Here is a 13,692-nt window from a genome sequence, read left to right as displayed (position 1 = left end):
CAAGAATCATTACGCTCTATGAAAATTATAAGTGTTGACGAGGCATTCGTTACTATGATTGCATGAAACTTATGCCAAGAATTCGTTTAACGCGATTGTTTATAAGCAACCTCCACTACTTGTGAATATAAGTTCGTAACTATTAGGTGAAACTCACTTATATTCTAGCGTCATATTCATGCATGAAAATTAAGCGTGTACTCTCAATAAACATACATAAATAAGTTATCAATCAAACAGTTAAACAAATTGAATCCACAACTTATGAAACGCAATTAGAAGTAATCAAATCAAAATGCAAGCATAAACATATATTTCGAATTCCCCCCTAGCCAAGGGGGGGTTTAGTTCCTCATACGTACAAAACAAAGAGAATTGAAATTAAACATTGGAATCGAGGAAAAGAAACACCTAAACATTCCAACAACTCAAACTTGAATTGTATGAACGTTTAGGCACTCTTCTCCTCCTCTTCGTTGTAGCACAAGGTCTAAGGATAGGTTTGGAGGGATGGGGAATTATGGATGGTGTAGAATGATGTGTTTAGGATAGGGATGGATGTAGGGGACCTCAAGGCTTCTTTTTGGGCAGAAAATATGAAGAATGGTGAAGTATGGATGTGTTATAGAGAGGGGATGAATTTCTGGCGTGAATGGTGAATGAATTGTGTATGAATGGGAATGAATTGAATGAATGCAATGCATGGTTTTATAGGGAGAGAAGGGATGGGAGAACATGTGAATGGCAGCTAGGAATGATTAAAGAAGGGAATGCATGTGTAATGACAACTAGATTGGTTGGTGGAAATCTGAAAATGGATGGGAGAGGGAACATGACAGCTAGGTAAAGTGAATGTGGCTGCATGTTTGAATGATTAAATGATGCATGTGGGTTGGAAATGCATGTGCAATGATTCTTTGGTGCTGAAAATGCATGTGTAAGCATGTGTTGGCTGAATTAAAGAATGTGAGGGAATGATGAAAGGGGAAACATGACAGCTAGGTTGAATTATGAAGAGTGAATGCATGTGGCTGATTTATGTGAATGATTATGGGTGATTATGATAAGTGATAAGTGGTGATGATAAGTGTATGATATGTGATTATGATAAGTGATAAGTGGTGATGATAAGTAATGATTTATGATAAGTGATAAGTGGTGATGATAAGTAATGATATGTGATTATGATAAGTGATAAGTGGTGATAAGTGGTGATGATAAGTGTATGATATGTGATTATGATAAGTGATAAGTGGTGATGATAAGTAATGATTTATGATAAGTGATAAGTGGTGATGATAAGTAATGATATGTGATTATGATAAGTGATAAGTGGTGATGATAAGTAATGATATGTGGGAGTGTGGCTGAAATGAAGGAGTGGAATGTTGGAATGTCATGCACGGCTAAGGATATAGGAAAGGTTTAAATGTCCTAAAACTAAAGGGAACAAGGTTCCAACACTTTGGTCTTCAATTAGGTCTTCAATTTCGTCCAACACTTTGGCTCCAAGCATAGGCTATCCATCCTTAGCCCAAAAGTGCTCCAAAAGTCTCCAAAATGCATCTTTTTGCTCCTTTAGCCCTTTGGACCTACAAACACACGAAAATAGCTTAAAGTACTAAAATAACTAAAGAAACATAACGTAAATGCACGAGAACAAGCCATTTAAGTCGCATGAATATGCTCCTATCAGTATCTGTGAGTGGACCTCTTCCAAAATGCATGTTTTATTAGTACAAATGCATACATGAAAAACATGATTTAATGGTTACGTTTTATGAAACGTTTTATAAGTAAATTGGATTTACATTATATGATTATCATGCTTTACTAAGAATATTTTGGAATACCATACTTTATCGAAACTTATGTTCTTTGTAGTATATATGATGGATGACTATATACTATTTATGAACATGTTTTTACACTTCTTTGTAGTATATATGACAGATAACTATATGCTATGAAGATGATTTTGAGATATGTGTACCTATGTTTGGAAAGATTATATTCAATGGTTTTGTGCGTATCTAGTGGTCATTGTTCTGCCTATGGGTGATGATACTTATATTGCCTTTGAGTGAACGTGTGTAGGGCATTGTTCTGTGCGTATGGGAGATGATACTTATATTACCTTCGGGTGGGCGTGTGTAAGGCACTGTTCTGTGCGTATGAGAGATGATACTTATATTGCTTTCGGGCAGGTTGAAGGAAAATTTGTGAAAAACATGTTCATTTAAGCAACATCAATAGCATGCAATTAACAATTAAAGGCGGAATCATGCTTGTATGCACTTAAAACAAAACATTTACCCATGAAATTCAAAGCCTAGTAGATAGGTGAATCAAGACTCAACTCAAAACAAAGTGAGTTGAGAAATCAATACCTTTGTAGATTCCTCTTTGCATAAGCAAAGGCTAATCACCCAAAGAGAGGGCCTTCATTCCTTGCATCTTGGATCCATGGATTTGGATGGATGAAAAGGTTTCTCCAAGTTCCCAAAATTGAGAACCTCTAAGTCTCCACACCAAGGTATATTGTAGAAGAAATGAGTGACCTAGAGGAAGTAAGATTGCTAGCTATTCCCCTTTAGATTGGCCAAAATTTTAGAGAGAAATGAGAGCTTGTGTTCTCATCCTTTCCCCCAAAAATAACCCTTAGTAAATTTTAGGCTATAAAGTCCTTTATATAGTCCCTTCAAATAAGTGACCTAATGGACCAAAAGCCCTATTCTTTTACACATGGCTAGCCTATAGGTTTATTGGGCTTTCAAGCCCTTTGTTTTATTCAAGTTGTCATACAACTTGAGTTAATGGGCTTGACATTCAAATCCCATTGGGCCTTGCGGCCCAAAACTAACCCGAGGTCTTTAACGAACTTATTCGTTTGATTAATTAACATATTAATTAATCCTAGCCTTAGATAAATAATTAAACCATTTAATTATTCTTACTCATCTCCGTTGTTTCTTCAAACTCTACCTTACACGGTGTACGATCCATTAGGTTCCTTTTAGCGAGGCAGTGGGCGATTCAAACTCTTTCAAATCGATTGTGAATTGAAACTTACTTTCAATTCTCCCGTTAGTGATAATACACTTTTAGGGCTTCCACAAACCATGAGTGACACCTAGCAGCATATCATGGTTACCCAAGCTAATCAGAAGAGGTGGAGAACCTATTCAGTTTAGGATTACAAATGCAATACGGTCTTTCTCTAATACAATACTCTTGACCACATTGTTTGGTTTGATAGTTTATTCATGTCTACTATCCAATGTGAATCTTGTACTTATATGATTACCTTGAATGTGATCTGGAACGCATTCCAACATCTCATTCATACTCTGGCCAGAGATTCTAAATCATATCATAGAGTATTCTCCCTCAAACAGTTTGAAGGTTAGAGATCTCTTGTTGCGCATTCACTTGCCTCCATGGCTAAGTGGCTTAACCCCAACGATGCCGTGGACACCCTGATAGAGTGACTTTGACATAATCAAAGATTAAGGACCTAACCACAAGACAACTGTGATGCCTCAGGTCAAAAGACTAATTTGCATTATCTCAACCATGAGTTCTCATGTGACATGAATATGAGAACTCTTCGTTGATCGTGTTCAGTGAACTCATTCTCTATTGAGCACCTACGTACTTGTCTTGATGTCACACACACCAATGACTCGAGACTAGTCACTCTCCCTGAGAGAAGATATAGCACGTACTGATCTTAACGGACTATCAATGCCCAATTGACAATCCTATGATCAGGAACGTTTAGGATGTGTCAACGAAAGAATGGTCTCATGAATCTAACTTCTTTAGATCGCATTCTTCCAATCACATATTCCTTGGACTTATCGTTTAAGCATATAACATTTATATTAGACGGCTCAAACAATAATCTTTGCCCTTTACATTTAAACTACATTAGTTTGAAATGAACTACATTAGTTTGAAATGTCCGTAAAGTATCATCATATGATTGGCTTTAGGGCACATTTCCAACACAGGTGTGTGTAGGGCACTGTTCTGTGCATATGGGCGATACTGATACCACTAGTTGGCACATTATATACAAGATATGTTTTAGGAAAGGTTTTATAGCATGCTAGGGTTTTCGGATAAAACTATTACATATTATGATATTGAGTTTTCATAAAACTTTGGGGGTTAATATGTTGATAACTGTTTCAGTATTATATATATATATCAGCTTGGTCCGCTCGTGTTTGTTTTGCACCCCCTGAGGACATAGGAACGAGGCTTACGATTCGCGCTACGAGGCATTCCTCTACCAGTGATATCGTGCCTTGATCTTTGCTTTGACATCATTGTAATAACACCTTTCGTTGTATTCTGAATTAGATGTATGCTCTGAACATGTCATGCACTATCACTATCTTTATCATTATTGGCAATTGAATATTAGTATATTATTTTATGTTGTTCGAACAGAATTTATACGCATGATTTACATGTTCTTAGCATATGCATTCATTAAATGACTTGTGTCACCCTCGAGTTTCGGCCAGCACGTGGCCATCCCGATGTCCCTCAGACATCGGGATCGGGGCGTGTTAGTATTTGAACATATGTCATTTCTTTTTCTTCAATTTATGTTATGATAACATTCGAAAAGAATTTGGTATTATATGATAAAAAATAAATTCATTTGCAACATCTTATTTAGCAACATAATAGAATGAAAAACCGTCCTCACTCTTCAACTTTTTTGGGGTCTCTTTTTCGTGAAGCCTCTAAAGATATCTTTCGGGGATTGCAACGGTCCTCAAGACTAAGGTTTAGGGTTTATGACTAAGGATTTTCCATGAAAGAAGAATCGCTTTGTATTTTTAACGTGTTTGTAATTATAAGATTGTGATATTCTTTTGACATGTAATTTTTTAAATTTAAAAAAGCACGTTTCAAGTGAGTTTGTTGTATGTACATTTTTTATTATTTTTAATACTTCTATGGAGGACAAAATTTTGAATTCTCATTTTAATTTAGACTAGGCTTATCACTCGAATTAAAAAAAAAAAAAAAAAAAAAACCCGACTGCCACCGAACAACTAATTTTATTAAACAATTAGAGTCGGGCAACTTCGTAAATAAGGCAGCAAGAGTGTCGTTCAATAATTAATACACGATGTAATGGATCATGATGAGATGTATGTGATGATGCATGCATGTATGTGTGTATATATACATATATAGGCATAGCATAACATAAGAATGTAAGAGAGGAGAGGAGAGGAGAGGAGGAGAGTGGTAGAATAACATTTGACTTGGTTTCAGAAGAGAGAGAAGAAGAAGAGAGAAGAAGAAAGAGAAAAGGGTAAAGAATGAAGAAAATTCAATCGAATCGAATACAATTTTGACGTCCGCAAGGACACTCTCTCTCCCCCTCCTCTCTCTCTACAACTCTCTAATCTCCCTCTCTAAAGCTAAACAGCCGAAGGACAGGACTTGCGCTCAGAGCCAACGCACACTGTGAGAAAACCCTAAAAGAGAACAAAATCCCAACTCAATATTGAAGCCAACTCAGTGAATAATCAAATTACTGGGTTTTATGCAGTAGAATCTTTGTGGGTTTTGGAAAGTCTCTCTCTTTCCTTGTATCCCTCACTGTTCGAAGCTCTACTGGGTGAGTACTATATATTATTTCTTGTGTGTGTTCTTTTTGTTTATTTTGTGATTTTCATTTACTATTTGAAGTTCTTTGATCGTTGATTTGGGAAAATTTTGGTCCGATCGATGTTGTTTTAGTATATGCATTGGCAATTTTATTACTATTACTGGTTTAGTTTTGCAAAGTTTGGAAAATCTTTAGATTGTTTGTGGGATTTTGGGTGTGTAATTTGGTTTCACTTGTGTTAGGGTATAATCTTTATTGGGTTGTGTGTTCAATTTTGTGGCTTTTTGTTCAATTCGTGAATTTTGGTGATTTAGTTCATTTCAGGTTTTTGATTGGTGTTGTTTTTGGTCGATAGAGTGACAAGTTTTGAGATTTCTACTCTGGTTTTTGGCAGAGAGTTTGATTTGTTTGTTATTTAGCTTTTTTTGCTCAAAGGCTGGGGTTATGGTGGATCTGAAAGTTCGTGTAATAAACAGAGATTCATGCGGAAGCAGGTCGGAGACTGCTCTCTTGGTGAAGATAGCGTGATTGTAGAATGTTCAGAATCAGAGCTTGTTCATTGGTATTTGGTTTCTTTGTTATTTGGCCTGTGTTTGGTAAAACTGAACACGACGTTCGCAGACACAATGCTTACCCTTTTCTGTTGGTGCACAATAAAGACTCTGCAGCCTATGGCCTTGGATGTAGGGGTATAATGCTTTCAGAATTGAGCTCCATCCCCGAGATTTTGCGTCTTGTTATGTAATCTAGGTTTGTGGAATTCACGTTGTTTTAGATAGATTTAGTACTTTCACCTATTATTTCTAGATTGTGATTTTGAAAACATGGTACCTTCGGGGTCGTCCACTCCAATTGGTGGTGCCCAGTCTGTTTCGCCTTCACTTTTGCGTTCGAATTCTGGAATGTTGGGAGGTCAAGGTTCCCAGTCGGCTTTTCCCTCACTTGCCTCACCACGTACTCAATACGGTAATATGAATATGCTTGGCAATGTAGCCAATGTGTCTTCTCTCCTTAGTCAGTCATATGGAAATGGAATTTCAAATCCGGGCCTCTCTGGTCCTGGTAGCAGCCAACGCGGAGTTATGGATACTGGTGCTGAATCGGATCCACTTTCTGGTGTTGGCAATGGAATGGGTTTCAGTGCACCTTCTTCATCATATGGTGCATCAAACATGGCTAATCCTGGTACGTCTGGGCAAGGGCAAGGGCAACAATTTTCAAACCCTTCTGGTAACCAACTGTTGACAGAACAACAGCAGCAGCAACTTGAAACACAGAATTTCCAGCATGGTCAGCAGCCAATGCAACAGTTCTCTTCCCCTCACAGTACACAGCAGCAGCAACACCAATTTCAGGCTATTCGAGGAGGCTTAGCTGGTGTTGGGTCGGTAAAGTTAGAGCCCCAATTGACAAATGATCAACATGGACAGCAGCAGCAGTTGCAGTCTTTAAGGAGCCTTGGTTCAGTGAAAATGGAACCACAGCAACTTCAAACAATGAGGAGCTTGCCACCTGTAAAATTGGAACCCCAACATTCCGATCAGCCATTGTTTTTGCATCAACAGCAGCAACAACAACAGCAGCAACAACAAATCCTCCACATGTCAAGGCAGTCTTCTCAAAATGCTGCTGCCCAGATGAACATTATGCATCAGCAGAGATTATTGCAGTTACAACAACACCATCAACAGCAACATAACCAGCAACAGCAACAACACCAGCAACACCAGCAGCAGCAATTCTTGAAAGCAATGCCTCAACAGCGCCCCCAATTACAGCAGCAGTTTCCACAGCAGAATCTGCCCATGAGATCTCCTGCAAAACCAGTATATGAGCCTGGAATGTGTGCTCAGCGTTTGACACATTATATGTATCAGCAACAACATAGGCCTGAAGTAAGATACCTACATGCCTAATTTGTTAAGTCTATTGGATGATTGTTATGGTTAATGAAGATGCCTACTTTTTATATAGGACAACAACATTGAGTTCTGGAGAAAATTTGTTGCTGAATATTTTGTACCCCATGCGAAGAAGAAGTGGTGTGTTTCTATGTATGGAACTGGCCGACAAACAACTGGCGTTTTTCCTCAGGTCTGTATCTAGGATACCGTAATATGGTGAACCCCATCTATGTTGGCATCTGTACTAGTAAATGAGATTAATTGCAGAATATATACAGCATGGGTATTGGTATCCACATCTTTTTTGAGGTCACTTTATTCCTCAATGTCATGGTAGCTATTACATTATTTGAAATACATTTTCGGTTGGTGTTACGTGAATCTTGAGCTATTTGACAATCATGAGTGCCATATTTTGCAGGATGTATGGCACTGTGAAATATGCAATCGCAAGCCTGGGCGTGGCTTTGGTACGTTATACTTTCTCTTTTGGAGACTTATCCTTTTGTGCCCATCAATGTCATATCTTAGAGTCTTTGGATAGATGCCAGTGTTAATTTTGATGCTCTATGTAGGTGCTTTGTTCATGTTCTTTTCTCTTTTGCGACTGGTATCTGATATTTCTGATCAAATTTTCAGAAGCGACCGTTGAGGTTCTTCCCCGGCTTTTTAAAATCAAGTATGAAAGTGGTACTTTGGAGGAGCTTCTTTATGTTGATATGCCGCGTGAGTATCATAATTCATCTGGCCAGATTGTGTTGGACTATGCTAAAGCGATACAAGAAAGTGTTTTTGAGCAACTTCGTGTTGTTCGGGATGGTCAACTTCGGATAGTATTCTCTCCAGATCTGAAGGTTTGACAAAAAACTGTTTTCATGTCTCCATTTACCTTGCTTCACCCAGTTTTTATCAACTGCCTGTGTCTTTTGGCAGATATGCTCTTGGGAATTTTGTGCAAGGCGCCATGAAGAGCTTATCCCTCGAAGATTACTGATACCTCAGGTTACTTATCAAATTTCTTCTTGTGATGGGTGCCGTTGTCCATTATTGTTATGAATATAACTTATTTTTCCTTTCTATGGGAACATTTCAAAACAAAGAATATAATTTACTGATTTGTTTAGAACCCTTGTTCAGTCGTTGACAACTGGACACTTAAATGATTGAACGCTATTAGGTGATGGGTTATTCTGTGTTCGAAATTAAGTTCTAGGAACAGGGTTAAGTAATCAAATTGATTTTTTTACTGATTGTTTTACCCTTATGCTTTCATGACAAGGGGGTTTCTGTTCTCTTTGTGTCGCAAATTGAAAAACTTCCAAATTCATCTATTCAAACCTCTTTTTGTGCAAGAATATGTACATTGTTTGGATGAAATAGGACTTAATTGTATGGAAAATATTGAGAAATATCAAATCCTAAACTTATTATTGTTCCACCAGTTGTTCAAGGAGCAACTGTATTTGTGAGTAAAGATTTCACTGTATATATTAAATATTTAGTAATTTTATATAATAACTAGTGGTTTTAGTAAATGATTTATAAATATGAGATTCAGGTCGGAGTGGTCTGGCTTATATATTTTGGACATAAATCCCGATTTTACCAAACTAGCTCAATTCTTGACATTCTCTCTCTGTTGTATGTGATGCTAATTTGAGTATATGTACCAGTCATATGGTACTTTGCATATCTAATGTTTACTTGCCTTATGCAGGTTAGTCAGCTTGGTGCTGCAGCTCAAAAATACCAGGCTGCTACTCAAAATGCATCATCCAACATATCTCTTCCAGAGATACAAAGTAATTGTAATATGTAGGTTCTTAAATCTCTTTCTCATTTTTGTTAATATTTGAGTTTATTTTTTTATTTTTTGCCTGACAATGTTTGAGCTTTCAAGTGGTGTGTTTTTTGTATAGAGATTTGGCTAATAATTGATGTTGATGGCTTGTTTCTGATGGGTGAATGTTGAATTGTCCTTATGCCAGTTTCTGCTCTGTATCTCTCTGTTTATCAGTTCGTGTTCCGTACACACACTTATTCATATGTATAGTCTCACATTTCTAGTGGAGTCATCAGCAGGCAAAGCTTTTCTTGAAGATGAATGCTGCACATTGCCCTCATCTATTTTTTTATTATGCCACAAGGTTGTATGTTCTTAATTACTTGTATCAGGACTTTTCCGGAAAAATGAAACTTGTATCAGGAGAGACACTACAAAAGATATTTAATTTTGCAATTACATTGTGCTTTCATCATTTAGATCTTAATGATACTATGAGCCTATGTGCGGAAATCACCTGCCTACATTTCAACCTTTATTCTATGCAGTGGTGGATTTGTCTTTTTCAGTTTAAAGTGTCTAAACAAATAAATGGTGGGTTTGGAATTTATGATATTTGTTTAATTCTTATTGTGTAATGTTTGTTTAGGTTTGTATCGTCAGCTCGACAGTTGGCAAAAACCTTGGAAGTGCCATTAGTAAATGATTTAGGTTATACAAAGCGATATGTGAGGTGTCTTCAGGTAATTTCTTAATCACTGCAGAGTTTATGTATCATCTTTGGCTTTGAGATGCGCTTCTATTTTGCATATAGTGCTGCAGTATTTGTTTGTGTTTTACAGCCATTCCTTTGTGCACCAAATCTACTCAGTGTTCATTGTATCTGCCTTGGGATCATACTCCTGATATAAATTGTATATGTTAAATGTATCCTCCTATAACACCCGAAATACAGTTTCATATATTTACATTGGACACGTGAAGGGGAAAAATGATTTTTTGACTTATTACAACCGTAAATTTCTCATCCAGTTTATCTTTTTTCTAGATAAGCTATGTCGGGCTGTGTTTATTCATGGTTTTCTGTCCCAAGATTCTAATAGTGAAGTGATGGATTTCTACTTAATTGTTTTGCTAGAAATGCCTTTGTTTCAAAACAAATTTCTTACCAATATTTTCTCTTCTTCCTCATGAAGTGTAATATAATATCATATATTTCAAACAAATTATGTTCATAAGTTAGGGTCCTGTTTCAGTGAACCATGTAACTGAGGTTGCTTGTAGCCTGATTGACCATTTTGTTTTGTTTTTCATTTTAATATATCTTTTTTGGGTTGCAATGCAGATATCAGAAGTAGTTAATAGTATGAAAGACTTGATTGATTACAGCCGAGAGACGGGGACTGGACCTATGGGTAAGTTTGATTTTTCGATGTTAACTAAATTACTAATGATGGTACAAATTTCTGATTTTTTTTTCTTCTATTCATTCGTTACTTTATAGAGATATGATAGGGTTTAGAACTATTTATTTGTCACATAATAAGACTTAAAGAGTTAACTATTTGTTCAAAAAAAAAAGAGCTACCTTATGACTTTTAGAACTCAAATATAAATTTCTTAAGAATAACAAATTAGCCTGCAGTGGAGTAGATTTGGGGGATGTAGCTTTGCAGTAACTGAGTGGAAGAAGAGTATGAGAACTACTGACCTGGTGCCTAGAAGCGATAGGCAGACTGGGATAAATCTGCTTATATTTGGTTGTGTGTTAGGTTTGAAGTCTTGGGTTTTAAGAAACAAGGGTTTAGTGTATGTAGATTTATTTAAATTGTTGAATCTGGACAGGTAAAATTTGTGGAAACCGAGAAGAATGCTTGCTGGACGTTAAAGTATAGACTCAATTAAAGAGCTGATGTAGTCCTAGATTACTCGTAACTTGAACTTCAAAACCGTAGAGGAATTTTTCTCTCATTGCCCACAAGTCAAGATTTTTTATTTTCTGAACGTAAAAAATTATAAGCTATCTAGCAGTGCGATCTTCTCTTTGTTGTTTTCTTCAGTAATATGTATTCATAAAATGTATAATCTGCTTAGGTCATGGGGCTTTAAAACAATACACAATTTCTAATAATAGCAGAAGGTTCAAAAAGGATAGGAGAAAGTAAAGCACGAAAGCAAGAAATACATAAAAGTTTATTGCTGAAATATGCTACAAAAAGCTGGCAACTGTAAGAGCTATAGAATGAGGAAAGAATGTCCTGGTGGGTAACAATGATTTGAGAGCAAAAAGAAGACAGAGTTATCTTTGTGCGATTGATTGAGGCTTCTGCTAGATCACCAAGCTTCTACAAGATATATATATATATATATATATATTTTTTTTTTTTTGCACCTAGAATTGATTTTCCGTGTGCTTTTCTCACAGATTCTTTTGAAGAGATTCTCAAATGCTTCAAACCCCATATGAATGTTCGGAATTGTAGAATAAGAAAAGGAGCTAAAGAGTTAGAATGTAATTGGCTTCCTTGCAACTCTAAAATCTAGATGAAAATTGCCTGAACTAGTTCTCATAAAAGCATAAAATCCAGTTTGGTTCAATCAGGATCCAATGGTCCCTAATCACTTAACAATTCAGACCAAGACGTAAACTTGATTCTTTAATTGTTAGCTCTAGGATAGTGGTTGTGATAGTGATTGGGGCAATTCCTTTTTTCTTATGTGTTTTCCATAATCATCTTATAAAATTTGTTTGCATACACCTACATTATGCTCAGTTTAATTTTTAAGTTATTGCACTTGTGTTGTGACCCCTAAAAGTATTTCTTTGCACTATTTCATGATATCATGGCAGTTTGAAGCATTATATTGTGGTCCACTTGGTAGTTACAATCCATTATAATCGTATAAGTCATTACTCTAGGCTTGATACTTACAATTCATTATACTTTAGCAGCTTCTTTATAGTATAGTTTGGGTCCACATGTAGTTCATTGCTATTGTTTTCTTTCAGAGAGCTTGGCCAAGTTTCCTCGAAGGACAAGTGCTTCGTCTGGCTTTCACAGTCAAGCACAGCAGTCCGAGGAGCAAATGCAGCAGCAACAGCAACAACAAACGATCGGCCAGAATTCAAACGGAGATCCAGGCTCTGTCCAGGCCGCCGCTACACAAATTGCTGTCAGTAATGGAATTGCGAGTGTAAATAATGCTCCAAACACAGCATCCACATCTACCTCTGCAAGCACCATTGTTGGGCTCCTCCATCAGAATTCAATGAATTCCAGACAGCAAAGTTCTATGAATAACACAAACAGTCCCTATGGAGGAAGTTCTGTTCAGATTCCATCCCCTGTTTCTGCTAGTGCAATCCCGCAGGCGCAACCAAACCCTTCTCCATTCCAGTCACCAACACCCTCATCAAATAATCCTTCACAAATATCTCATGGTGCCATGACAGCTGCCAATCACATGAGTACAGCAAATTCACCAGCAAATATATCCGTGCAACACCCAACCCTATCTGGCGAGGCTGATCCAAGTGATTCCCAGAGCTCTGTCCACAAATTTGTACACGAAATGATGATGTCCAACCAACTTAACGGCCCAGGCAGTATGGTCGGTGCTGGTTCTTTGGGAAACGATGTGAAAAACATGAATGGGATTTTGTCAACAAGCAACAACATAGGATTGAACGGCATGACTAACAATAGCTCAGGCATTGGGGGTGCTGGATTTGGGAGTATGGGTGGCGCACTTGGTCAGCAGCCTGCCATGGCGAATGGAATAAGAGCAGCAATGGGAAATAATTCTGTTATGAATGGAAGGGTCGGAATGGCATCAATGGCTCGAGAACAAAGTCTGCATCATCAACAACAGGATCTGGGGAACCAGTTACTTAGTGGGCTTGGAGCGGTGAACGGCTTTAATAATCTTCAATTTGATTGGAAACATTCTCCTTGAAAGGCTCTGTTGATCATGTTGATGGCTCGTTTCACCGTTTCTTGATTTAGCTGCTTGCGCAGCGTGAGAAACGGCAGGAGTTGCCTCTGGCACCGTGGAAGATGGCAGTGCTGGGATGAAATGAAATACTTGACAGGGCTTTCGCTCCCACTTTGTACTAATCTGTTATTTATATATAAAAGAAGGAAATTTGGTGGCTGGTTGTGGCTGAAGAGGCTCATTTTCTTGTGGTTTTTAAATGTATTTCATTTTTTTTCGTTTCGAAATCTCATCATAGTGGTATACGACGCTTCGTTTTTTCCTAGTAACAACTTTTTTCCCTTTGAGTAGAGATGTCAAAGAGTGCAAATGGTTTCTACTTAGGCTGTTGATCGTTTCTTCCAATCCTAAAATTGTATTTCTGA

General features: G+C 37.3%; 1 protein-coding gene across 5 annotated transcripts; it reads left to right on the top strand.

The window, feature by feature from the left end:
* Positions 1-5,261: 5,261 nt before the first annotated feature.
* LOC103951129 (transcriptional corepressor SEUSS-like) lies at positions 5,262-13,614 on the top strand. 5 transcript variants are annotated; one of them, XM_009362428.3, is made up of 10 exons: positions 5,262-5,653; positions 6,121-7,539; positions 7,619-7,738; positions 7,970-8,018; positions 8,188-8,402; positions 8,482-8,550; positions 9,266-9,363; positions 9,981-10,074; positions 10,677-10,746; positions 12,342-13,614. In XM_009362428.3, exons 2-10 carry the CDS (start codon positions 6,469-6,471, stop codon positions 13,286-13,288), a joined length of 2,733 nt encoding a protein of 910 aa, XP_009360703.2. In that variant the 5' UTR covers positions 5,262-5,653; positions 6,121-6,468; the 3' UTR covers positions 13,289-13,614. The 5 variants fall into 5 exon arrangements, with proteins under 5 accessions (XP_009360703.2, XP_009360704.2, XP_009360702.2 ...); XM_009362429.3 differs by having other exon boundaries at positions 6,064-7,539; XM_009362427.3 differs by having other exon boundaries at positions 6,039-7,539.
* Positions 13,615-13,692: the final 78 nt, after the last annotated feature.

Source organism: the organism of the source record quoted next, unplaced genomic scaffold (assembly GCF_019419815.1).
Source record: "Pyrus x bretschneideri cultivar Hongxiangsu unplaced genomic scaffold, Pyrus_bretschneideri_v1 Contig16, whole genome shotgun sequence".
In the NCBI taxonomy this organism is placed as follows: Eukaryota; Viridiplantae; Streptophyta; class Magnoliopsida; order Rosales; family Rosaceae; genus Pyrus; species Pyrus x bretschneideri.
The sequence above is the reverse complement of the archived record's forward strand: the minus strand, read 5'-3'. Positions and strand labels throughout refer to the sequence as shown.